Source organism: Phymastichus coffea, unplaced genomic scaffold, assembly GCF_024137745.1.
Source record: "Phymastichus coffea isolate CEN01 unplaced genomic scaffold, Cenicafe_Pcof_1.1 PCOF00056, whole genome shotgun sequence".
NCBI classification, from domain to species: Eukaryota; Metazoa; Arthropoda; class Insecta; order Hymenoptera; family Eulophidae; genus Phymastichus; species Phymastichus coffea.
In genome coordinates, this window is record NW_026706867.1 from 1,115,499 (window position 1) to 1,140,184 (window position 24,686).

Sequence of the window (24,686 nt, forward strand, 5' to 3'; positions counted from 1 at the left end):
TTTTCCCCTAAAGTTTCGATGTATCTGCAAACTGTTAACATTGCTTAATGATTGCTAATTGTTGTTATAATATAATGTCAACATTTTTCAAGAATAACAGCGCAAAGCTTTTTTTTCACTAGAATTATGTTTGTTATACACATGTTAAAAGTGTTTCCCAAATTATCACATACTGGACCCCGGCATACCATGTTTAAGCACTTTCTTTTTTAAATACCCAACCCTTCCAATTGTTAAAATTCGATATATTTACAAAAATATGTCTTTCAACCTAGACATAATGCGATCCGTTAACAGTAGATATTTTTCGTAAAATACAATACTTTTCTCATTAAAAATACTTGCGTGAGTGAGGACAACTATCATCAATAATATCATAGATTGTCAATAAAGTGTTGAGTGAATTCAGAATATCATGGTTAGCAATCAACTTTTGGATGATCGAATTATTTTGTGTTTTAAGGTTTAATTAACTTTTTGTCACAGTTCGAGAGTTAAAAATCAAGTTGGCATCTAAACTGATTTTTTAGTTGTTTTTCTATTGGCAAGGGTGTTTTTTATACATTAGTATCACGGAAAATGTTTAATAATTTTATTTTTATACAAGATTTTCTCTTTGAAACTACTGTTAACAACAAGGAAGTACAATCAGGCAGTGTCAATGTGGTCGAGTGGTAAAAGTTTGTAGCGTGATTGCGCAAAATAAAAAACAAATTCATTTATTTTTTCCAAACAGACGTTAGTTTGTTTCTCAACTTTGAAGTAAGGTTTCATTAGTAAATATTACCGTTCAATACTGGACTACTTAGGTGCACAACCACGAGTTAACGAATTACTTTTGTGATCCTTATATAATGAGTATACAGAGTGCTTTTAGTTTATTTTATTATTCATTTCGATAATCATAGTAAAATTGTCAAATCACATTCAACAGTTTAATAGGAATTGTACAGCAATCATTGTTGGGAAGCACAACTTGGCATTCATTATGACATGAAACGCTTAATTCAAAGTCAACGAAACATACTTTTATGAGTTGGTCCCTCGGTATTAAATTTTTTAAGAACCAAAGTGTTGCTAGGTCATTTTATTATTTTCTTCGACTGTTGTTTTGTTAGTTATTCAAATTTGATAATCGATACGAGATACCAAACGCTCAACCTCTTTTATGTAATGTGTATTGCTAAATACGGTTGACTTCTTTTATAATAAGTTATTATGTTATTTGCTATTGAGTGAATGCGACTATAACATTTATTTTACGTTGTTATCGTGCTGCATTAATGTACATGAATTTGCCACACATATTGTGTACGAAACTTCGAACGAGCCTTCAAAAAAATTATTACACTCATGCTCATGTAATAATATATAATACGATAATTTATTATAAAAGAGCTAAAACGTGTTCATTAATACACAATAGACAAAACAGGTTAAATGCTTTGTGTTTTGTATATAGCACTAGATTCGATTAATAAAACGATAGTTGAAGAGAACAACAAAATCACATAGCAACGCTTTTGTTCTTAATACGTTTAATACCCCGTGTAAGAATTGCCATGACTGCAAAAACGGCCCAATACTGTTGGAGCACTGGTAACCGAACCTAGTTTTTTCAAGCACTGGACCGGCTTTGAGCCAACATTGAATTAATAAGAATGGCCCGAGCACCGAAAGCCAATACTGTACCAATAATATATTTTTGAACGATTTTAATATTTTTTGTTTTCCGCTTTTGGCGCTGGCCCAATACTAATCGTTAATCATGATGCGCATGTTTATAAAGAATATTAACATTTTAACCTAAAATATATGATAAGTATCGTGTTTTCCGAGTAGCTTTCATTATACCACGCGATGCTGAACAGTTATTCATATCTCAAAAAATCAAGATCCTTGAAAAGGAAAATTCTCTGTTCATCGTCGAGTAGCAGCTGTAGCGACAACGGCAATATTTTTATAAAAAAACTTGATGCGCTTGACTTATCCCAAAAACGTAATGATCGATGCTCGAGGTAAATTTTATAAGATGATTGACATTTTTTATCTATGTGTTTACTTTAATTAGGTTGAGTGCACATACTATTGTTCGTTAAGTTTGACCTCTTAGTATTAACATAAATGTTGTATAAATATTGTTGTTACCTAATTTGTTACTCGTCATACTTATCTTGAAAATGTTAGCAATTAAATTTTAAATAAATAGTTACATGAGTATGTAGTATGTAAAATAATTCAATAATAAATAAAGAAAACGTTGACGCTAAAAAATGCGTTCTTATTTATTAGTTTGATAGCGTGCTTGTCCGACAATGACAACAAATATTGCGTTACCAGTACTGAGCCATGGTCAATGCGTCGGCAATGGCTCACTACTGAAAATATAACCTTGGCCCATTCTTATCATTTCGTTACCCGGATGACGTTGGACCAGCACTGGCGGCCTGTACCGGCAGTCTTGGTTAACGTTGCTGTGCCAATGTTGGGCCGTTTTGACTTTCTTACACGGGACCAGGGAAGCAACTCATAATAGCACTTTGAAATTACAAAATCCCGTTTGTTCCACAAACTTTTTTTTACCACACGAATATCATCCTTCGTTTTACTTGACAATAAAAAGGCACGAAAGCCACGCTATGCTTGATGGTCATACAATAACCTTCTCGTATTAACAATCTGTGAAACAACCAATAAAAAATCTAGAATATTCTTTGTATGTACATATAAAAATACATTCCGTGTAATAAGCTTTTATTTACGAATTTCATACTCAAATATCACATCTTTAATAGTTTTAAGATGAGTTTGAAACATTAACCAAATCGATAATGTAAAAAGGATGGCAATTTAGCAAATTGCATCATATTGCTTTACAACGCTTTTCCTATAACTTTTTAAAAATTAAATATAACATTCCTCAAATCTTCTTCCTTTTCAATTCTTTTCGGCGGTTCAAAATAATCTTTCCGCGAATCAACAAGATATACAATGTTTATGAAAGTTAACGTGTGTTTCTGTTTCAACAATTAGTAAAAATAGTTTATTTTCCAAAATTTACTTTAGAGTTGTGACGGAAAATAAAAATAAGGATTGAACAAATAGCTGGTTTAGGAAATATTTGCGTAAATTTAATTAAAATTAATATCTTTTCAAGAAGACAACGGATTCCTGAGACTGCGCCAAGCCTCAGATGCACCTGAGATGTGTCGTTGCCACGACGTCGCATAAAATTTTTGAAGGCCCCCGAGGGATCACTATCGAGAAAAAATTAGGAATATTCTTTTATTAAATGTTAAGAAAAGAATACTGCTAGGGGTTTCCTTTTCATGAGTCGCGTCGGTGAAAAGAAGAAAAAGAAAAATAGTTAAAAATATACATGTATATTGAAAGAAAAAAATCACTGAGTCAACTCAGAAAATAGAAAATACGTTTTCCCCTTATAAAAATAAAACATAGCATTAGTATCAGTGGGTTTAAACAAATAGTTTGGATACTTTTTTTCTACTCCTTGTAAATGAGCTTAATAGTTGTTTTTTTTTATTATGCCATCGTTCGTGAATTTCAATAATTTTCCTAACGAAGTAGTCGAGGTGGTAGACAAAATAATTTAAGATATTTTATCTTTCAAAGAGAATCAAATATTTGTAATCGATAGGATAAATAATGGCAGGTCCGATATTTCGAGAATAAATAACAACAGCCGCAGTCTTAGTGTACGTGACGTGAAACTCGTTTCATTTGCCAGAATTGTTATATACATTATGTGAGCTATGGAATAAATATATGATGCTAGATATTAGTGGATTAAATTACAATTATGGAATATAATTGTATATTTGTATAAGCTGTTATCTAGAGAAATTGACAGAAAGTTTTGATGAATGGCTACTTGAATTTAAAGATATTCGTGCAGGACAAATTAAGTATTTAATTGATCATACATCTAAGATGAAGAATATTGAATATGAATGTAGAGGAATGTCGAATATAATGAAAATTATTAATTCCAATGAGATATGGCTAGAATATGATTATATTAATAATAAAAGAATTAAGGACTCGTACACTGGGAAGAGAATTAACGAAAAAGTAATACTAATGAAAGAATTTACTAAATTAGCACCAAAATCATTATTTAAATACTTTAAAAGATTGAGATTAGTGACTGATGAAGAAGAACCTACTTGTAATAGAGTGATTAGGGATTTAAGTGAGCTAAAACGTTTATTTATTTTTATTACGTTAATTACTCAACATGGTTTGTTTATTAAAAATCCAGTGACGTTAACGATAAAGAAGTTAGCATATTCGCGAGTTGTAATGACGATTGCTCCAAATATAAAAAGTCGAATAAGTGTAAATGATAATGACGGCGCATTTAATTACAAGTATGAGTAGCGTGAAGTATTAAATGGTATATATGCTGAAGGAATTAAGACTGTTTATAGTGTAGTTCCACTACTTAATAAGGCAAATTTAAAAGAGAAATATATAAGACCATTAATAAATAATTCAGGTGGAGTAGAGTATGATGGAAAAGAGCTGAGTAGAAATGAGCAAGACAAGCTAAGAGGCCAAGGAGCCAGCTACCAACGGAGTGCGAAAATGTGTCTATGGTTATAAAAATAAAACAGCAAGCTGAAGGAAAATAAATTAATTAATCTCTCTGTTTCTTTTCTACCTCTTAAAATTAGCTCACGAACCACTAAAAATCCCTTTTCCTCAGTATCTAGAGACTACTACTAATAGACTCTAGATACAACTCATATAGGGAAACTAGGTACTTCTATCGGTAGGACCGTTGAGTACTTCTCATCTTTGGATTACTATAATCGATTGGAATCCAAAGACGGAAAAATGGGAATAGTGGCACTGTCCCCTTGCGAAAAATTTTTCTAGATAGTGATCCAAGTCAGTTTAGGCGAGAAATCGCACTTCTGACAACAACAGAATTCCGAGACTGCGCCAAGCCTCAGGTGCACCTGAGATGTGTCGTTGCCACGACGTCACAGAATTATTAGATTATATTTTGTATATATGAGTTCTGGAAATTTTATTTTAAATAATAATGCAATTTATAATGTAATATACGAGATTTTGAGAATAATAAAATTGATTTTAGATTTAGTATAGATAAAAATTGTGATCATTAAAAGTTTTATTTCATATCCGTATTTTTCAAAATTTTTAGCTTTCAATTGTACGCTTTCAATATTATATTGCTTTATAAATTAATAAAAAATGACGTTTGAAACTTAGTAAAGACAAATTATTCAATATTAATATTTTTGTTACTCAGTAATATCACGATTTAGATTATTATCAATACAGTGGTCCAAGTGTAATCACGGAAGTGTATTAAAAGCGCAAACACGTTCACTACAATACTTTCGCGCAATTCAGTAAACGTAATAGTTTTACATCTATTGTTAGTAGTATTATGATGTATTTATTACTTTTTTCTATTTATCAACGTGTATTGTTATTTATGATACGTGCCATAACATTGAAATATTGATTGCGCTCGTTGATGCATACAAGTGCGTATTGCTCAAAAATATATATTCGTTTGACTCTCACGTTACCGGGTAGTTTACAATATAAGATGACGTTATAAACTGATATGTCGTCATCAAATATAATATAATATCACAGTAAATGTGATTGAAAATATATAATCGATCCTTTCTTCCTGTCTTTTTCTCCAATTTAATTTTCTTTCATCCACAAATTGGTTTTTAAGGCAAACAAATAGCTGCTCATAATCTCTTTTAACTATTGCCGATATATATATAAAATCAAAATAATATAAATTTAATTCGGTTAGTATTTTGTAATTAACGTTATTTTGAAAAATACATTCAAACGTCGAATTAAATAAAATTTTTGTAACTTATTGTAAAAACTCTTCATTTTTTGGTCTCAATTTCTCAACTTACGCTTAAATATTGTCTGATTACACAGAAAAAATTAAACACCCTTATAAATAGCAATAAACGAAAAAATCTTGTGTTATCGATAATATTCATTTATTAAATGAAACGGCAATAGCTAGCGATTTTATACAAAACTAATAAAAAAAAGTGCGCTGTTGCCGCTAAATAAATAATATAAGATAAAATTACAGGTTTCTACTTTAAGGTGGTCTTGCTCTCAGACAAGTTGTATTTCACTATTACAGCGATTATGTTAAAAAAGAAGAAAAAAAGAAAAATACGCTACTCGACAATAACAGTCATAACAAGTACCGAACAAAGGACGGTAAAAAATTACTCTATCAGCATCGTCTAAGTTACATTTGCACCATAATGAATATTTGAGCAGCTTGAAGTTCAGTTTCCATATACATAAATTTAGATATTTACGAACAAAATGTAGATACTCAGATTTAATTAAAGAAAATATGTACATTATGTAGTAAAAGAAACTTACGTAGAAATACTTTTACGTCGGGTGAAAGTCACTTCAAATTTTCTTATGTTAAATCATTTGGTGTGTCTTTTTTCCTCCTAAGTTTCAGCAACTTAATTGTAAAGAACTTGCAATGAACGAATCTATTCGTTTACGATTCATAATTACTACACAAATAAATATTATAATTCGATAACTTGGTAAATTTATACTTTGTAATCAACTTGAGATCCAAAATTTGTAGGTAAAATTTTGCCTCACTCTCGTCAACTACAACTTATTGCATTTTTCGCGCACACAATCACATTGAAAACAAACATCAACATCAAATAATCTCTGCCTCTTTCTCTCTCTCTCCTTCCCCTCTTCTCTCTTTCTCTCTCTCTCTCTCTCTCTCCCCTCCCCTCTCTTTGATTCTCTCTTTCTCTCTCTCGTGTCCTCGTAGTAAGAATAGTGTCATTATATAATTATACAAAATATTTACAGGAACCAAATAGCTACGAGTCAATTCCATTTAAAAATTCCATAAGCTGGCCCATGTACGAAGTGCTACGTGGTCTCAATTCACACGTTTTTTCTTATTTATGAAATTGTAAAAAGCTTGTGCTTGCACTCATCGGGAATTGCGCTAGTAAACGTCCACACAAGAAAAAAAACTAACATTCAAACGTGACTACAAGTTCGATTGATTCTACCTCGAAAAAACTACTTGTCGCGTTGGAATAATCTCAAACTAGTACAAAGTAAAAAAGTACAAAAATTCAACAAAGAACGCATTATGAACTCTTTGAGTCACGTTTGATAACGAAACTAATTTATATATACGATACAATAATTGCGTACGGACGTAAATTAGCGCTATCGAAAGACGAAACAATTGCAGTAATAAAAGCGAAAATGATTGTCCCCCACCTTGCGACAGGATACATCTGAGACCATGAAAAGCAAAATTCCAACGACTTGGAAACGACGTAAGGACCCCCTGAATGGAATTTAGATTGATTTCCATTGCGGTTTGTGGGGACCCCCCCTTGAACGTCAAGGAAGCCCCCGAGGTAGCCATAGAGCCTTGCTTTGCTCCTCATCTACCGATGTTTTCACTTGATTGCAGATGTGCGCTATGTTCACTCCCGCAGGAATGGTTACTAAAGTGGAAATTTCATTTTACAAAATATTTACAAACTGTGACGATAATGCTTGCTCGAGTTTAAACGCTAATATAACTCACCGTGTATGAATTGTCTATATTCTGTCTCAAGTTTTAGTGACTGTTCGTGCATTTCTTTTGCTGCTTTAGCGCTGACTTTGTCGCTGGGGTAGCGAGAGTCTTTTACCTCTTTTATTTGTTTTATGCTCTTGAATTTAATCAATATAACTATGGGATATATTTGATGCCTATGTAAACGTTCAAGCGACGCCATGGATATATCCAAAATGCAATGGGAATTCTAAAGTAGCAATAATCAATCAACATTAATAAAAAAGTTTAGAATATATAATATTACGTAAGAGTAATTTCGTACCTTTTCACAAATTTCTTTTACAGCTTGTACAGTCGTACACTCAAAATAATTGCCTTTCTTACGATAATCAACGTAAAGCGAATCCCTCAAGCCCTGCTCGAGAGTAGATTGTGAACAGTGCATTACTTCGGGTAAACATCTTGTAAATTGACCAGGAAAATCTTGCAGGAGTTTCGTTGCGACGCATTCGTTAAGTGGTCCGATCATCAAAATTGGCCTCAAGGCTGGATCTTTGTAATACAATAATTAAGAAATATGTCATCAAAAAGATAAATAATAAAGAAATAATTATGGTTAGCTATGGCATCTTGTACTCTGAAACAATATATTTATATAAAAAACTAAAAGTTAATTAAGAAACCCATTATTAAAAATATTACATAAGCTATTGATTTTGAAAGATTACAAAATTATTGATGCAATATACAAGGAAAAATGTTGCGAAGTTCTAATACATACTTTACTAAAATAAAAATGAGTGAACAAAAAAAACTCTATATAAAATCTGGAAACTGTGTTATTGCACTATCAATATTTATATGGATCAACATACCCCATCAATGGCATACATGATACCATCAATCGTGAAAACTAATGAAGATAGATTTAAATTGGAAAATAAATTTTTATTACTAATCTAAATGAGTTGAAAAAATAAATTAACTAAAATATATCCGAAGAGAGCTAAAAATGGTAACGGACGAGTGTAAGCCGTGTACGTCATTAAAATACATCAGAGTACTAGATCAACTTACAATCTAGCCTTTCGACACGTTGGTAACTCAAAGGGAAATTTTCTTCGTTCAAGGTCCCGCTGTCACTGTACCAGCCCATACTTCCAACACCAGTCAATTGCGACAACTCTTTACTATCTCTACTGGATGAGCGGTGATGCTTTTTCCGTCTGAAGAAACTCCGTCTAGCACTTGTCGTACCACGTCTAGTTGAATCAGACTCTAAGTCACCTAGTGACCTCCGCAAAAGTAATTCCTCTTCAACTCTAAAATATAGTTATATTTATTTAAAATTTATTGCTAAAACTAAGTTTAAAAAATTAAATTAGTGTTAATATACAATAATAACACATACTTAAATTTGCTAGGAATGATGCCACAAGTCTGCCTTCTACCAGTTTGATCCACAAGCCAAGCTCTCCAATGACCAGGGGTCCCGTTAAACATTGTGTTGTCAACATACAATATGTCATCCTTGTTGAATTTCAATTGCAGGCTATCGCCAACCTCGCTCGTCCGATCAAACATTGCTTTTACATAGAAACTATCTCCAGGTTTGTCCTTCACTTCGTTATATCTGTCTGGCATATATTGAGCTATGAGAGTGACTTTATCCGCAGGTCTAGCTAATTCCAGAGCAGCTTGTTCAGCTGTAGCTTGTCGAAGATCAACACCATTGTATTCAAGAATACGGTCACCAGTATGCAAACCCGCTTCCTCAGCTAGACAACCCGGTTGAACCGAGTGCACAAATATACCGACGCCATTGCCTCCTACGAGGGATATTCCAAGATTGGAACATTTACGCGTTTCGATAAATAAGTAACGCGGGTCGTTTGGTGGCGGCGTCTTAGCGTTGCGATTTTGATCGTCTTGAGTCGGACTAATAAGAAATGACAAAAGTTTTTATTTTTAACTGTAAAGACGATTTTTCATAAAACTTATTATTAAAGATTTACCTTCGTACTGTTGCATTTTGGCGTTGTAGAGTTGTGTTACCTCCTTGACTCAGCTGACCTCGTGTTAACGTACCAGTACCCGTTAGACTGTTACGAATGCCATCGAGTGTTACGCTCGTACGTAGCTCAGGCTTGCGTATGTTGATGTCGAGTGATGTTGAATTTCGGATCTCACCGCGCATCTCACGATCTTGTGTACTTCGCACCTGCAAACATTTGTTATTTATCTTTAAGTTTTTTTTCAGGTACAGTAATAATACTTTAACGGATTTAAAAAAATTTCACTCTTTGTTCGATTTCTCGATGACTAAACACCCTAAATTATAATTAGCATTATCATACCGACGCACTAACATACACTTCAATAATAGCATTTCACGTGACAAAAAACGAATGATAAATGTATTTTTTAAATAAAGTGCATAGGTAATCATACAGAAGATATCAAAATATAAAGAAAAGAAATAAAATCCAATTGAGCAAATAATTGCACTTCTAACGAGACATCATTGAAAGTTAAAAGTATCCTTACCTCAAGAGACGCCGAAGCTCTCAGCTCACGATCTCTTTCTCTGTCACGTTCGCGCTCTATAGGTGTTCTGATGGTAGGTATAGTAGGTAAGGATGTTTGATCACGTTCTGGCTCCGAGGTCTCAAGTGGCTCGATGGTACTTTTGCGCGATGCCTCGGGGCTGTTGCACGGTGTCGACGAGCCGCTGCGACTACCTTCTTTTTCTCCTTGCTCTTCCGAGTCACTTGATGTCCCTGAACCTAGTTCACTGTATTCTGTTAATAATGGAAACAGAAAGCTCACTAGACATTTCTCTGGAGTTCACAAAGTTTTTAACGAGTCACCATTACTTTCGAAGTAAATTATGGTACTATTGGAAATCCTCCAAATTAATATTACATAAATTCACAATGATTATGTTTTTGTGAATTATGAATTTTTTTTAATTTGAATTTTGAGTTTATAATATATAAATTTACAGTATAATAAATCTCAAGTATATTTGATTTATCATTTTTTAATATGTCAAAAAGGATTGTAAGAAAAATTTAATGTTTCTTTTACAAATCAAATAATTAACTGATAATTTTGAACTTTTGAGTTGAAAATATGCTCGGTATTTACTTTAATAGAGAGTAATGGAAATACTCGGCGTGTATTGGTAATTTTTCGTCATAATATTTTTTCGTTAAAGAGGACTACAGAAACAATCTTTATATACACTAGTCAATATAATGGTATACCGTCCGCGGAAATTTAAAACATCAGGAATATCATGCTGGATAATACTACAACATTATTCAAACCTCTACGCATGCCAAAGAACGATCGTAATTAAAAAAACTACTAATGATATATGAATTCATTGGTTCGTGTAAAATGAGCGTGATAAGAACGCTATAATGTACAGAATATTAACCTGAAATCACACCTTCGAACCAAAGAACCTCTGACGATCTTCAATATCCGTAATGAAACAAGAACTTCAAATACTCACTGTCAGGACTGTACTGGACAAGCATTGTGAACGAGTTACCGCATTGTCTAAGTATATTCGCAGCCATGGTGTAAGAGGCACAAGTTCTCATATTTATTCCACAAACATCGAGCAGCTGATCACCAATCTGTAGTCCAATCTGCGAGGCCAAACTGTGTTCCGTAACAGATGACACAAAAACTCCGCCACTTTCGAGGCATGAAATTTGTATACCAAGTGGTTCCTGACTCTTCTCGATGTGAATTCGTCTCACTTGTCCGCGAGTTGGTCTCGGCTGTGGGTAACAATAATCCGGCAAGCTCGCTCTCTTTGATCTGGTACCACCACTTCCAGTAGTGGAATTCGATCCACTCGTCGGACTCACGATCTCAATGTGAAATGTCGGCATAGGCGAGCCACGCTCAGATGTCTTCTCGATGCTACCTGATGAGAGCTTACCGATGCTATTTTTGGAAGTGACACTTGGATTCGATGGGATTCTAAACCTTTGGTTTTCCTTTTTCCTTGGAAATGTGCCACCTTCATATGGTCCGTGCGAGACGTACGGAGGAACATCGTACGAACTCATGGTCGGATGAGCACGAGGTTTATGATAATGCAAGTCCATCGAGGGTGTGTGTAAATGACCAAAGTTGATTTGAGGTGGAGGAGTGTAAGGAGGCTCGAAGCAGAAAGAACGTGCATCTGGCAAACCTATTGACTCCCCGGACTGTGCGCTCGGTAAGGACGGTGGAGAAGGATATCTCGAGTTGTTGATACTCTGCTGTTGGTGTGGATGATGCGATTGAGAATGGCTGGTGTACGGTGGGAATGAGAAGTTACCGGGTACGCGTGGTGGACCACTTGGTGGACTACTGTAGAGCTGCGAGTGCACACGATTATGCGTCATTGAGTCCGTGTCAAGGGATGTGTACTTGGAGGTGCTCATGGCGATAGTGCGTTTTTTCATGTAGTAATCGGGCCTTATGTTCATTGAGAAATCGAGGCTCGTATCTAATGGCACCAAAGCTGCTGCCAAATTTCCATCGGCAGCTTCTTTAAATTGCACCGGTGATGGAACAAATGACTTCTGTACGTGTTGTAGCTGGCTTGCTTTACTACTGAAACTCTGGATTGAACTCTCGAGAGCCTTGTAAACGGTGTGTCTATTGGAACTCATGCCACTAGTCGTGCCAGTAAAATTTGCTAAGGGAATTGGCTGGGAAATGCGGTTGTAATTATACGTGCACTCGTATTTCGGTGGATTGCTCAGCAGCGCACTTAGTGGAAGACGCTCTTTCGTTTTGCGTGGATGCATGACTGTACCTGTGCCATTCTGTATCAGCGGACCTAGACGGGCTTTTGGCCACGTACCTCCGTTTTTCTCGGCTGCCGATTTCTCGGTGCCGCTGCCACTGCTCACGCCGCTTGTTCCACTTATTCCGCTGCCTGTTCCACCACCATTTGCGCCTACTCCGCGGCGTTTACTGCGCTTTAGCACTCCGTTGTTACCTTTAAAGGAAAATAAATAATTGATTTTTAGAAGTCATATTTTTTCAAATTTCAGTCGAACTTTTCAATGATAAATTGTATATTTTCAAAATACTTACCATTACTTGCTTTCTTATGATAGCTTTCGATCACAGAATCAAGCTTAGCTATAGCATCTTGCTCTTGCTCGAAAGTATTTGGACTTGAATTTCTATGCCTCTTTTTCTTCTCATCACGATCTTTACTGTGCCGTCTTCCTCGAACGATATCAATCTTTTCTCTAAAATTATCCCAAGCATGACTGATACCACTAGGTTTATCAGCGCTCATTGATTTAGATACTTTATAACCGCTTCTGTCACCGAAACTAGACGCGATATATCGACGATCGTAATCATCCGCCGAAGTTGTAGTTTTAAGCATCATCCGTTCTTGTTCGGTTTGAGAACAACTATTAACCATTTTACGATTTTCGGGAGTGAAGCTGCCGACCATCGGCATTGTCTCAGCACTTGATGCTGTTGTCAGTGCTATTCCCTTAAGGGTCGTAATTGTTAATACATCAGTTGACGTATCGTCAAGTATCGCCATTGCTTCGTGGGCTGAGGTAACTCCTTCCATTGACTTGCTATTGATCTGAAAAATTGTATAAAGGTGAGCAATCTTGCAAGACAATAAATAAGCGATATGAGGAGATATAAAGAAATTAATTACATTTAAAACTCTATCTCCAACGGCGAGATATCCATTATTAGCTGCTGAACTTTCGGGTGAAATCTTGGCAATGTAAATTCCAATCTCGAGTATGATCCCATGCGGAACTGTGCCCACTGGTAATTGCGTGGTCCTGAGTGATCGGTTGATTCTTCTTCTTCTGATAGTCAAAACAACCGGTCCAGAATTACACGATCTTAGTGTTTCGAGGATCATTCGTGTCGACGAACAGTCCACATTGTTTACCCTTAGAATACAGTCGTTCACTCTAAGTTTGCTCTCTATTGCACTGCCAGGAGCAATTTGAGCCACATATATTCTAGAGTCATTCGGATAGTAAGGATTGTCTCGACCACCAACAAGCATGAGACCTAGATCACAATCGGACTCAATACCCATACGATTTAAGTCCAAATGTACCGTGACTGCATCCCATTCGTTGTCGGAGTCGTGACTGTATTGACTGGCGCGTAATGTATGATCACCTGACTCGATCTTTTCTTTCAGATCTTTTAGTTCTTTGGACACTTCATTGCGCTGCTTTTTCATATCGTCTGAGTCGCGTAGAGCATTTGCCAGGTCAGATACGGCGCGATCGCGTTCCTTACGCAGCCTGAAACGAAAAGAATGTTTATGATTGGAATACAACTATTGCTGCTTTTCAATAACACATGTTGATTGTAAATTCCAATTGCAAGCGTTGAAATAAATTCAATTACGAGCGTTCTACAATTTCAAACTTCGAATATTAAAACAGATGAATTTGAACATCGATACTAATTACATTAAGCTTGAACATTTTAACTATCCTTTGGATTTAATTACATTAAAATGGAGGTCGCATCGCATTATATTCATATCATAGCAAGGATCACAATCCATATAGCAAGAATAACGACTAAGTTGGTGAGTAACAAATTTTAACGTAATTAACAAACATGCTGCTTGTGTTTACATGCACTGATTATTTCGATATTTCAACAGAACTAAATATTCCTTTGTCGGATAGTTTGAAATTTAGGTTGAAATTTGACATAATTTAACTTGATACTCTTGCTGCAGTATCTATTGTATAATCAATGTCATGAAATGGCAATTATAATTTCAGTATTTTCGCTCAAAAATAGATAAATTACTCGATTAATAAGCTGAGAATTTTGTAGCTTTTTCATGTTTTCTTGCTTCAATTATTGAAAAAGATGCAATGAAAAAACGGCAAAAAACTCAATAAGAAACAAGCTATAAATGTTTATAATAATTTTTAATATTAAGTAAATGTACTGTCATCGTTCAAGTGGAGAACATACCTATCGCAAAGTGTTCTAATGCTCTCACGTTCCGAAACAACTTTGTCTCTTTCACTGAAAGCCCAGTCGCGACGGCGTTTAGAGACTTCAGCTTCTTGCACTGCATCCTCGTATTCAGCCTGTAGCTTATCGGCGTATTTACGTAGTCTGTCGATCTCCTGATTAGCCTGGTCAAGATTATCGACGCGTTCTTTCTCTCGCTTGGCGTAGTCGCGCGGATTACTTTCTTTCTCGGCACATTCTTTGTTCGCCACATCGTGCTCAATGCTGTAAGAGCGCAACTCCAAACGATTGATACGCTCACGGCTCGACGTTTCGCTGTAGTCACCGAACTTCTGACGCAGCTCGTTACACTCTTTTAGTGCTTCGTCGCGGTCATGCAGTGCTGAGGAAATCTCGCGACGTAGAGTTTCCACCTGGTAGGACAATGTCTTTTTCTGAAACAATTGAAAAGCAGTTGGTTATTCAATTAGTCCCGACGAATAAATTTCTTTATGAAAAAGCATTAAGTTTTGCTTTACAAAGACCGAACAAAGAATATGTACAGAATATATAAAGCGTAAAGAATATGCATCTTGCATATGCAATATTTATATATAAAATCGTGTTTAACATACAATATACGATCAGAATCAAGACTTACGTATCCGTACTAATTCCAGCATGAACGATTGTAAAGATTAAAACAGTTTACGTTAATGTACATAATTGTGCTTTGCCCTGAGAAGTATGTTCGATAAATTTCTCGAATTCAGCCTAAATTGAATTCAAGCCACCCCCATTGGAATAAAAAAATGATATACCTCTTCAACGAGATGCTTATTCTCACTCTCCAAATGTGTAGCCTTGGCGTAAGCCTGGCTGAGATCATTACTAAGGGTTTCCATTTCTTGATGTACAGTGTCCCTCTCGCTCATAATCAAACTGTACTCGTGGAGGGCGGCATTCCGCTCCTCGGTGAGCCGTTTGATTTCTTTGCTAGCCTTCATACGTCCTACCATTGCTTGATTGATCTCTTTCACTGCTTCCTCGTGCTGCTGCGACACTTTTGCCAAAGCCTCGCGATACTCGTTACGCTCGCGTAGTGCTATATCCCATTGGCGTATTGCCGCTGTGCATTGCTGCTTTAATCCGTTGCGCTCTCGAATCGCAGAGTTGCGGTCTACAATCACGTCCTCTAATTGCTTATTCTTTCTGGCCAACTCGTCTTGGACCAACTCCAACTGCGCGCGAACAAAAAGTTGCTGTTATTCTTTTTGCGAAAAATGTTTCAAGATTGCACAATTTCATTTATCTTCGGAGTTTCTCATCGGTATACAATTTTTCATTTGTATTGTTAATATTCGCCAGGTTGGATTACTTAGCAAAGTTAAACATCATCAACAGACGAAACGTATTTTGATGTTTGCCTATGATATTACGTCTAATCAAGTTTTTTTTTAACTTGCTGCCAATTCTCCAAATGTTCTGTATTCATTAGTAATTTTTGACTTGTGATTCATTAAATGAAATTTCGAATTCTCGACATGAACCTACTTGTTATCGTTAATATCAATTGATAGTTGTTTTTCCGTTAAATCAGAATTAAATCAGAAGCTTTTTTAAAAAAAGTATTTCATTTTCTATCGAAATTCATGCTAAAAAAGGAAAAAACTTCCATCGGCGATTGAAACTTTGCATACAGAAAAAAGCAAACTCATCCGAGCTCACGTAAACCTCGAAAAGCTTGTGCTAAAAGCAATATCAAATATTTAAATGTAGTTACTCGCTGAAAATCCTTCAAAGCGCATATCTGATGGGTTCGCTGGATATTCGCAAAAAACGAAGTCTTTGAATTGAAACGCAGATGTTCGATAAATTTTTACCAACGAGTCAGTAATGACGTTTTGTTTCAGCGGTAAACTAAGCTCTTATATCCAATGTAACGTGAACACAATTAACTATGCGACAATTCACGCGAAGGTATTTCGTTGCCCGTTGCGAACGAGGCAGGCAAATAATGCGAATACCATCCCCGCACGTGCTATAAATTAAATGTCTTTTAAAACCACTTAATAAGCTAAATGCGCAACTGTCGCAATCACTGGTCCGTAATAATTAATATATTTACCACGGAGCATGTACGCGTGATGAAAATCAATAACGGAGTTAGGTCCATTAAATTAATAAGATAGTTGCGTTATAAGCGCTAAAATGACTTCTTAGAGGAGCGGGTAGTTTCCGTGATTCACGTTTGCCTTAATGGGACTTTCTAAATCAGCTACTCACGGATGTTAGGAGACACATTAGTACTCCCTAATTGCCTGTTTGTTTAGGCTGTTATGATTTTGAAATAACTGACATGGAAGTAACGGTTGCATTGTCGTAAGTCAAAAATTCAAATTGACCTATCATTAAATATTCTACTGTACGTTACATTGCGAGCACTGCAGCTGACGATTTAATTGTCGTCATAAAGTAAATGGTGAAAAAATAATTCGAAATTTCAAACTTAACAAAAATTGAAAATTGTTTGACTAACATCATACATTTCTCACCTTTAGTAACCGTTGGCGACTCATTGATTTTTAATCTTAATCCTCTTGCAAAAAATAATCTGAGGTACACTTCTATAAAGCTTGGTTAACACTAGTGAAGATTATGAAAGTGTGCAAAACTAAAAGATTAATTTGAGAACTATTAATAATTCAAATTCACTGAACTATGTTTAGTTAGAAAAGTTAGTCCGGAAAACGAATACGTGCTATGAAATTTTCTTAGCGAAAGTTCCGCGCTCCCTCTGATTGCAGAATACATTTCGTTACATTAATTCGTGATATTATATGCCTAAGGCTGTACTAACGAGATCGTAGCGAGATTATTTTAATTTTTAATTTACGCCATAATGGTTTTTTAAACTTCGAAACAAAGTTGTAGCAAGATCTTTGAAATCTTCGAAGTAGTGAAAGTTGATTTAAACTTATCAAACTGTCTGCAGGTTATTAAATTTGCCGTAACAAGTCTATGCCGATATATTTGGAAAAGTTAAATTCAACTTGACCTACAAACCCCTCAACTTTTCCTTTAAATGAAAAATTCTACATTTTTTTTTAAATTTGAAGTATGAATATATAACCAACTTAGGTAAGCATCGTCGTTAATATAACTAATATAGCCTATAAAATAGTTGAGCAATTCGCTTTTAATTAAAAATGCTCTTATTTCGATTTTGCTACAACACTTTTATTTAATCTTTCTAAATAACGTAGCGGAAGCGAATTTTCACAAGTAAAGTACACAATCTTCACAAGTAGAGTACACAATCACATACTTTATATTTATAAAAATCGAAAATTCGTTACGACTGCACAAATCTGTTTCAACTAAGCTTCAAGACTAAGCTCAGTCCTTCGAAGACCTTGTTATAAGCCGCGTCTCAAAATTTCTTTTTTCCCATTGGTGGAAAAACGTGGCCAACCGAAAAACAACGGATGAGTCATCGACAGGTAGATCGGAACAGCTGCATTCGTATAAGAAATCCACAGAATCCCGGAAAGATAAAGGCTGGATCGTTTCCAACAGAGATGTTGTTTCTAACAACAATGCCGTATTTTTATATTGTTCAGTAACAATGAAAATCCAGAGGGCAGTTGGTTAACAAGTGAAAAAATGTATTTTCGAAAAAGCTTTTGCGAACGACAGTTTACTCTATTTCTCCGTTATTTTTTTTCCTCTCTTAAAAAACGATGACCGAATTTTATTAAGCCTTTAACGATGTCATGCGACTATACTTTTTTTGGAATTCAATAAATTACTTCGAAGATTGACATTATGTTTTCAGGCTTTTATAATTTATTTAACATAATTAATTTATTTAAATATAGTTATGACATTCTGATAAAAGTTTAATTGAAAACTATAAAAAACGAATCTAAATAATTAAAACATAATAGGACATAAGTGGTAGTGTTGCTGACGTTTGGCTAAAAGAAGGAAATTATGCTATACTATCCCAAAGTGGATGTAATTAATTGCCAAATTCGGTGATCCATTCGATGTTACAATAAATATATTTACATAGATTTCTTTTACGAATATTATCACATAGCTGTAATTTTACAATTAACAGCGATTATTTTTTATATACCTAATTTAACTCTATTAGATTAGATTTTCAATATAATGAACATTTGCAACGATCATTAAGAAAGCACAGGGTCAAACATTTGACTACATTGGAATTAATTTCCAAAGAAATGTTTTCAACCATGGATAACTTTCGATTGCATGTCGAGAGTACGATCATGGAATTCATTAAAATTTAATCTCGGCGGAAAATTTTTTACTTTTTCGATAATTTATTCATGTTGTACGTGATAAAATTTGAATCATTACAAAAAATCAACAGCTTTTCAAGATGACTCTTGAAATAGTGATGAAATTCAAAAACATTGGACGCGCGTGCAGCGCGCTGTACGAGTTCTAATTAGTCATTAAAAAAAAATTAGTAAAACTACAGCAATATATCATTCGTATCGGGAATATAAAAAGAAATCTCACCTTACTGACAGCCGCCGTGTGCGAAGCTATGAGATCATCGTATCTCTTCCTCAGCGAGTCGTACTCGTCTTTGATAGCATCGTATTTTCTCAAGGCTGTCAAATAATGTTGATTCATAGCGTCGCTACTAGCTTGCGGATCGACAACGACCACCTCGGGAGTTTGGCAACGCAACTCGGTGATTTCTTTTTGCAAGGCTTGGACCTCGCGATCGAGGCGCTGCTTGTCGTTCATGAGCTCGTTGTATTTGCCGCGCAGGCTCGACGTTGATGACGATGAATCTTGTACTGCCGCCTGTGAATCGGGTTGTGACATTATCTGCTGGCTACGATAATACTCCAGCTCTTTCATTGTATGCTCGTATCTGGAAAAGGCAATTTCGAGAAGTGAAAATTATGGATGACGGGCGATGTTGTATTTTTCAAAGTGACCGCTATCGTCTACAGTGCCGATAACTTTGCCAATCGGTTCAGCGCAATAGCGTACCGTCGACCAGTGCAATCAATCAAAATAAAATGTTACAAACCGATGTTTGCACGTCGAAAGCATTCTTCAAAGAAATCAATTTTCTCTTTCGGTTAAACCTAGATGAGTATTTTCGGATTTACGATCTAAGTACACAAAAACGCGAATGGATATATTCACTCGAAAATATAATACAGTACTTCAGAAACGTGAATCGATAGCTTACGATTGGTTTGGTACGATGCGGAATTGCTAGTTTAGAAAAATACAACAAATTCCTTGTAGAAATATTTTGTTAGAAGAAAGAAACGTATAACGACAAACTCTTAAGGGTGAAAAATCGCACTGACATACTTGCTCTAGATTTATAATAAGCTCGATAAAATAGAATATCGTTATGCACTGACATACTTTATGAACTTTCTTATTTTATAGAAATACATAATCCAATACTCAATACCCAACGTGCGTGCTATATTACATCCTAGGAATTTCACTTCCTGTCCCTATTTTTCTCATTTACTCCTACTCCTGATACTACTCCTGATGTTGTAACATGCATTTTTTTTACAAACTACGACGACCATTTTTAGAATAAAAATATCAAAAATCACCAGAGCGCGCATGCAAACAAACCATTACTAATACTCGTAGTTCTCCAAATGTGAATTTCACTTGAATAAAACAAGGCAAACCAGGAATCGGAAAAAAGCATTCGCTTCAACGACGTGTCATTATTCTGCACACACACCACACTCTCACTCATATACACCTTTTTCCCTTTCTCTCTCTCTCTCTTTCATACACACACACACACAAACCTATCGTTACATAGAGTGAGCATCGATTTTTTTCATCTCGCCTTTGATGCTATTTTAAAAAGACCACAGTTTTTAAAACACAAAGCTGCAACTAGTTCACGCACGAGAAAACGGTTTTGAGGTGAGCGCACCCAAGAGATGAAGGATCATTGTTATTCTATTGAGATACGAAGGTAAATACAATGGCAGGTTTAGTGAACTGTAACGAATGATAAATTTGATATAGACTCGGGCGAGGGAGAGAGAGCGAGAACGCCTTTGTTAATTAAACAAACGAACACAGTCGAAATAATTGATAGTTTGATATTGGATCGTGACAAGACTATTATTAATGTATGATTGCTTGATGCTTGTTTAGCTTCTATCTTTTTCGCAATTCACTGAGTTATCATCACTTTTTATTGTACAAATACGCGTAGTACCAAATTTTTCTCTTTTTTGAATCAGATTTGACTCGAACGAGCGAATTGTTAACTTTTGTAACACTGAACATTTCAAAGAGATATAATTTTTCAATAAACCGTGAGGAAAATACGACTTTGTGCCACACTCGACAAAAAATGTGCACTCAACTCGCGCTTGCCATACGTTGTTTTAAAAAAATACCACAGCTAACGTGTTCGACAAAGAGATTCTCGCCTCGTGTGATTTTCCAACCTTGCTTCACTCGGGTATAAACATTCCACGAAGCAAGAATCTACTTTTCCACGCTAGTTAGGAAATTGACTGTTGTTACGTTCAACGAAAACTTGACCAATTTGAAATAAGTAGGTGAATGTGTTTTACTATAAATTGCATAAAAACAATATAGGTGACTCCTTTTTTGTAACGCTCACTTCAAAGCCCTTCAGCGGAAAGGAAAACGAATACAAACAAAAAGAAGAAATTGAAGCGCAATGGGCAATGAAACGAAAAACGGAAAATAAAACAAACCGTCGAAGAATATCGGCGTGTTTGTGTCTAAGTCTCTGGTATTGCGCTTGCAAATCTTCGTACTTGCTCCGATTGACTGGGCTGGTGATATTCTCACATCCTCCACTATCTCTCTCTGCATGCCGCAACACATAAAAAAGTCATTCCAAACAAAAACAGAGTGCATTACTCAAATTTTCATAAACAATACGGTAATATTTGTTTTGTCAGGCAGGACAAATAAGTTTTACCAACATTTAACAAAAACAAAAAAAAATAAATTAATAACTAATCGTACTGATTCAACTTACCAGCGTTGAGTGTTCCATCTGAAAAAGAAAAACAAAATTTCTCTGCTTGGTAAAGTAAACGTGAAAGAGGAGACGTAATAACGAGGTAAAAACTCAGCCGCGTGTAACAGCTAATTGTTGGTATATAGAAATCCTGGGACTGCTTTCACCAGGAAAGAAATTATTGGTCACGCGGCTGAGCATCAGCCTGTTTTTTATTTAATATCAGCGAAATCAAAAGTGATTCATAACTCACGAAAAAGTGAAAAAGAGTGTTCATTAATTTCGTTAAATAAAAACTCAGACGGTTACGTTATTTCAGAGATATCTAATTGGAAACAACTCTCATTATTAATTCCGTGAATTTAATTATTCCGGCCATCTATGATTCGTGAATCCCGTTAATTAAGCGAGCTACAATAATGCACTCTAAATAACGTACAGGCTCTGAACGTTGCATTTTAAATATTTAAATGTATTAAAAAATCTCGATAACACTTCGAGTTACGCTCGAATTACTACTTCTGTTTCTTGAAAATGTGTTTGCATGATTCCTATTTAAAACGCTATATAAAATCGAAAATATAAATAAACAAGGCACATTAACACTTTGATGATAAAAATAAAATTTAGCCAAACCAAATATTAGAAATATTAGTTTTATTAGATCATTTGAAATTCATTGAAATTTAAAATCCTATTTTACTGTTAGTGCTTACTAATATGTATAATATGCTATTTTATTTTCATATGGAAAAGTAGACTTTAGAAACAACGAATATCTAGTTTTTACTAAATTAAAAGACTACTAAAAATCTCTACAAGTTCAAGTGAAAATTCATTTTGTTTTTATTTTTATTTTTTTTATGTGTTATCAATAAAGAGACAGTTTTGACCAGTATTGTTTAATTTTTAATCATAAACTTGAAGTAATGCATTCTGTTAGCTACGAAGTTCTCAATAAATCATGCATCAAACACTTTTCTATTCTACTTCTGTAACTAAAATATAACAAATTAAAATAAAACTAGTAGCATAATGGATCAATAGGTTAAAAAAAAACTCACCGCTGTTTCCAGTGCTGTCCGATGGGGCAGCCCCAGAAGCCATGCCCTCCATCGCTGCAGACTGGTTTGCGCTACTCCAGCAACGTAAGCAACGTTCGCCTCAAAAGTAACAACGACGCGGCGTACTTCACGCCAGACCAAGCCCTTTGTGGTTTAATAAAACGTATATCCTTCATAATGACAATTCATGTATAGGTAAACAGGTCTTCTCCCCTGTGAACAGCAGATAGAAAAAGCCAATATTAACAAGAGTAAATAAGCCTGCACATTATCATAAAACTAAAGGGATAAGAGGCTATGTTATCAGCTCTTGCACCTCAACTATGACATTTATGTCAAGGAAATCCAATAATACGAACACAGTGTGATGGCTTCTTGCAAAAGGGAACGAGGATAGGAAAATGCAGAAGCAGGAATCAGATATTTTTGAAATGTCAAGGTCAATTAGAGTTATACAGTGTTCTAGAATGAAATTGGAACTTCAACTAAATTGAAACCCTGGTGGGAATAGCTTTTATCTCTCAGGATGTGTATAAAGTAAAATGAGATATTGGACTCAATATTGGATTATTTAGTTTGTTGGAAATTGTTTTCAACAGTTGTATGGATTCAGTTTGATTACAGGATACGATGTAAGGTGTTAATAATTATAAAAATAACTTTAACATTCTTATAACCCAATGAACAAATTGTTGTCACAGTTTCCCACAAAATAAATATTGCTTTATATTAAGAACATATAGATTTTATTAGTCTAGGGCATAACAAAGAAAATTGTGAAACATTAACACATACAAGATTAGCTTGATAATCTCCAACATTAAAATGTTATCTAGATTGCATTGATCTAAATTCATGGAAAAAGCCAAATCTGATATTTATCTTACAAGTCATAAAATTAAAACTATTTTTCCTTTTTGTCTTTTTTAGGTACAATTGTTCATTATAATACTGTAAAACTTAAGTAACTAGCTCAATTGATTTAATAAAATCTTCCACAGACATTGCAAAGATAAATACTTCATTAAAAAACTTTTAGTACACCTGTATAACTATACATGCAACGATCAACCTGTTACTCTTATCTCTCCAATTTCATACAACTTTCAAGACTATCAGACTGATTTCACTTTACATAAACACAACAATGAAGTAGAGAGAACAAGAAAAATTTATAAAAGAACACTCAAGTCCAGGTAAAAGGTGAGTGTCGCATTGAAATGCAAGAATGAATCTAACCCAAAACAAATGCACCAATAGCACACATTCCTTACTTTACAGCACCAAATCCTAACCAAAGCTAAGAAAGATTTTAAACATATTCATTAACACTTTTAGCAAAAATAAAATTTTAACATAGAAAAAAAAATAACAGAGTATATACATAATGAAGATGTAAAAAGTGTAAAGGTGGTCTCTGTGTGTCTCACAAGTGAAATGTAAAAAGGCAAACTAACCAGAAGCGAAAAGGCAGACTTCAGTCTCTCGCAGTATCTCGTATTAAAGCGGAGCAGCCAGCACCAACAGCTCGTCGGTGTGCACGTCACGACGGCGGTGTTGGCTGTATTCCTAAGGCACTTGATGGTAGACGACGAGGAGGAGGCCGGTGCGTGGCCGCGCTTACGCCTTGTAGCAGCAGCGCACCATCCTCAGGAGGGGACTTCCCTCCCACTTTCTCTGTCTCTCTCCTCTTTCTCTCTCTTACTCTCTCACTGCTCTCCTCTTGACGACGCGCGCACGATGTATATGAAATGCGACGCTCTTGCCGCCTCACTCGCTCTTTCACCTGCTGCTGCTACGCGAGTTAGCTTGACAATTAGCCATTTTCAATCTACGAACGTATACACACACTAACACATAGGTAGGCGCACACAAATGTAACGGCCATTACTTTTGCTTATGCGCGAGAGAACGAAACGAGACAGAGATTACTCGCACTCGCACAGTCACACACTCTTAGTCT

General features: G+C 35.2%; 1 protein-coding gene across 4 annotated transcripts; it reads right to left on the reverse strand.

Annotated features, from left to right (window-relative positions):
• Positions 1-4,019: 4,019 nt before the first annotated feature.
• Positions 4,020-24,553, reverse strand: LOC131666134 (disks large homolog 5-like). 4 transcript variants are annotated; one of them, XM_058938536.1, is made up of 17 exons: positions 24,181-24,553; positions 22,724-22,936; positions 21,678-21,695; positions 21,388-21,502; positions 19,169-19,532; positions 15,433-15,852; positions 14,630-15,066; positions 13,323-13,935; positions 12,728-13,244; positions 11,139-12,629; positions 10,163-10,416; positions 9,631-9,836; positions 9,027-9,554; positions 8,693-8,937; positions 7,938-8,167; positions 7,643-7,862; positions 4,020-7,559 (listed from the first exon to the last, which is right to left on the reverse strand). In XM_058938536.1, exons 2-17 carry the CDS (start codon positions 22,773-22,775, stop codon positions 7,453-7,455), a joined length of 5,817 nt encoding a protein of 1,938 aa, XP_058794519.1. In that variant the 5' UTR covers positions 22,776-22,936; positions 24,181-24,553; the 3' UTR covers positions 4,020-7,452. The 4 variants fall into 4 exon arrangements, with proteins under 4 accessions (XP_058794519.1, XP_058794520.1, XP_058794521.1 ...); XM_058938539.1 differs by having other exon boundaries at positions 4,025-7,559; positions 12,492-12,629; XM_058938537.1 differs by lacking the exon at positions 21,388-21,502 and having other exon boundaries at positions 4,021-7,559.
• Positions 24,554-24,686: the final 133 nt, after the last annotated feature.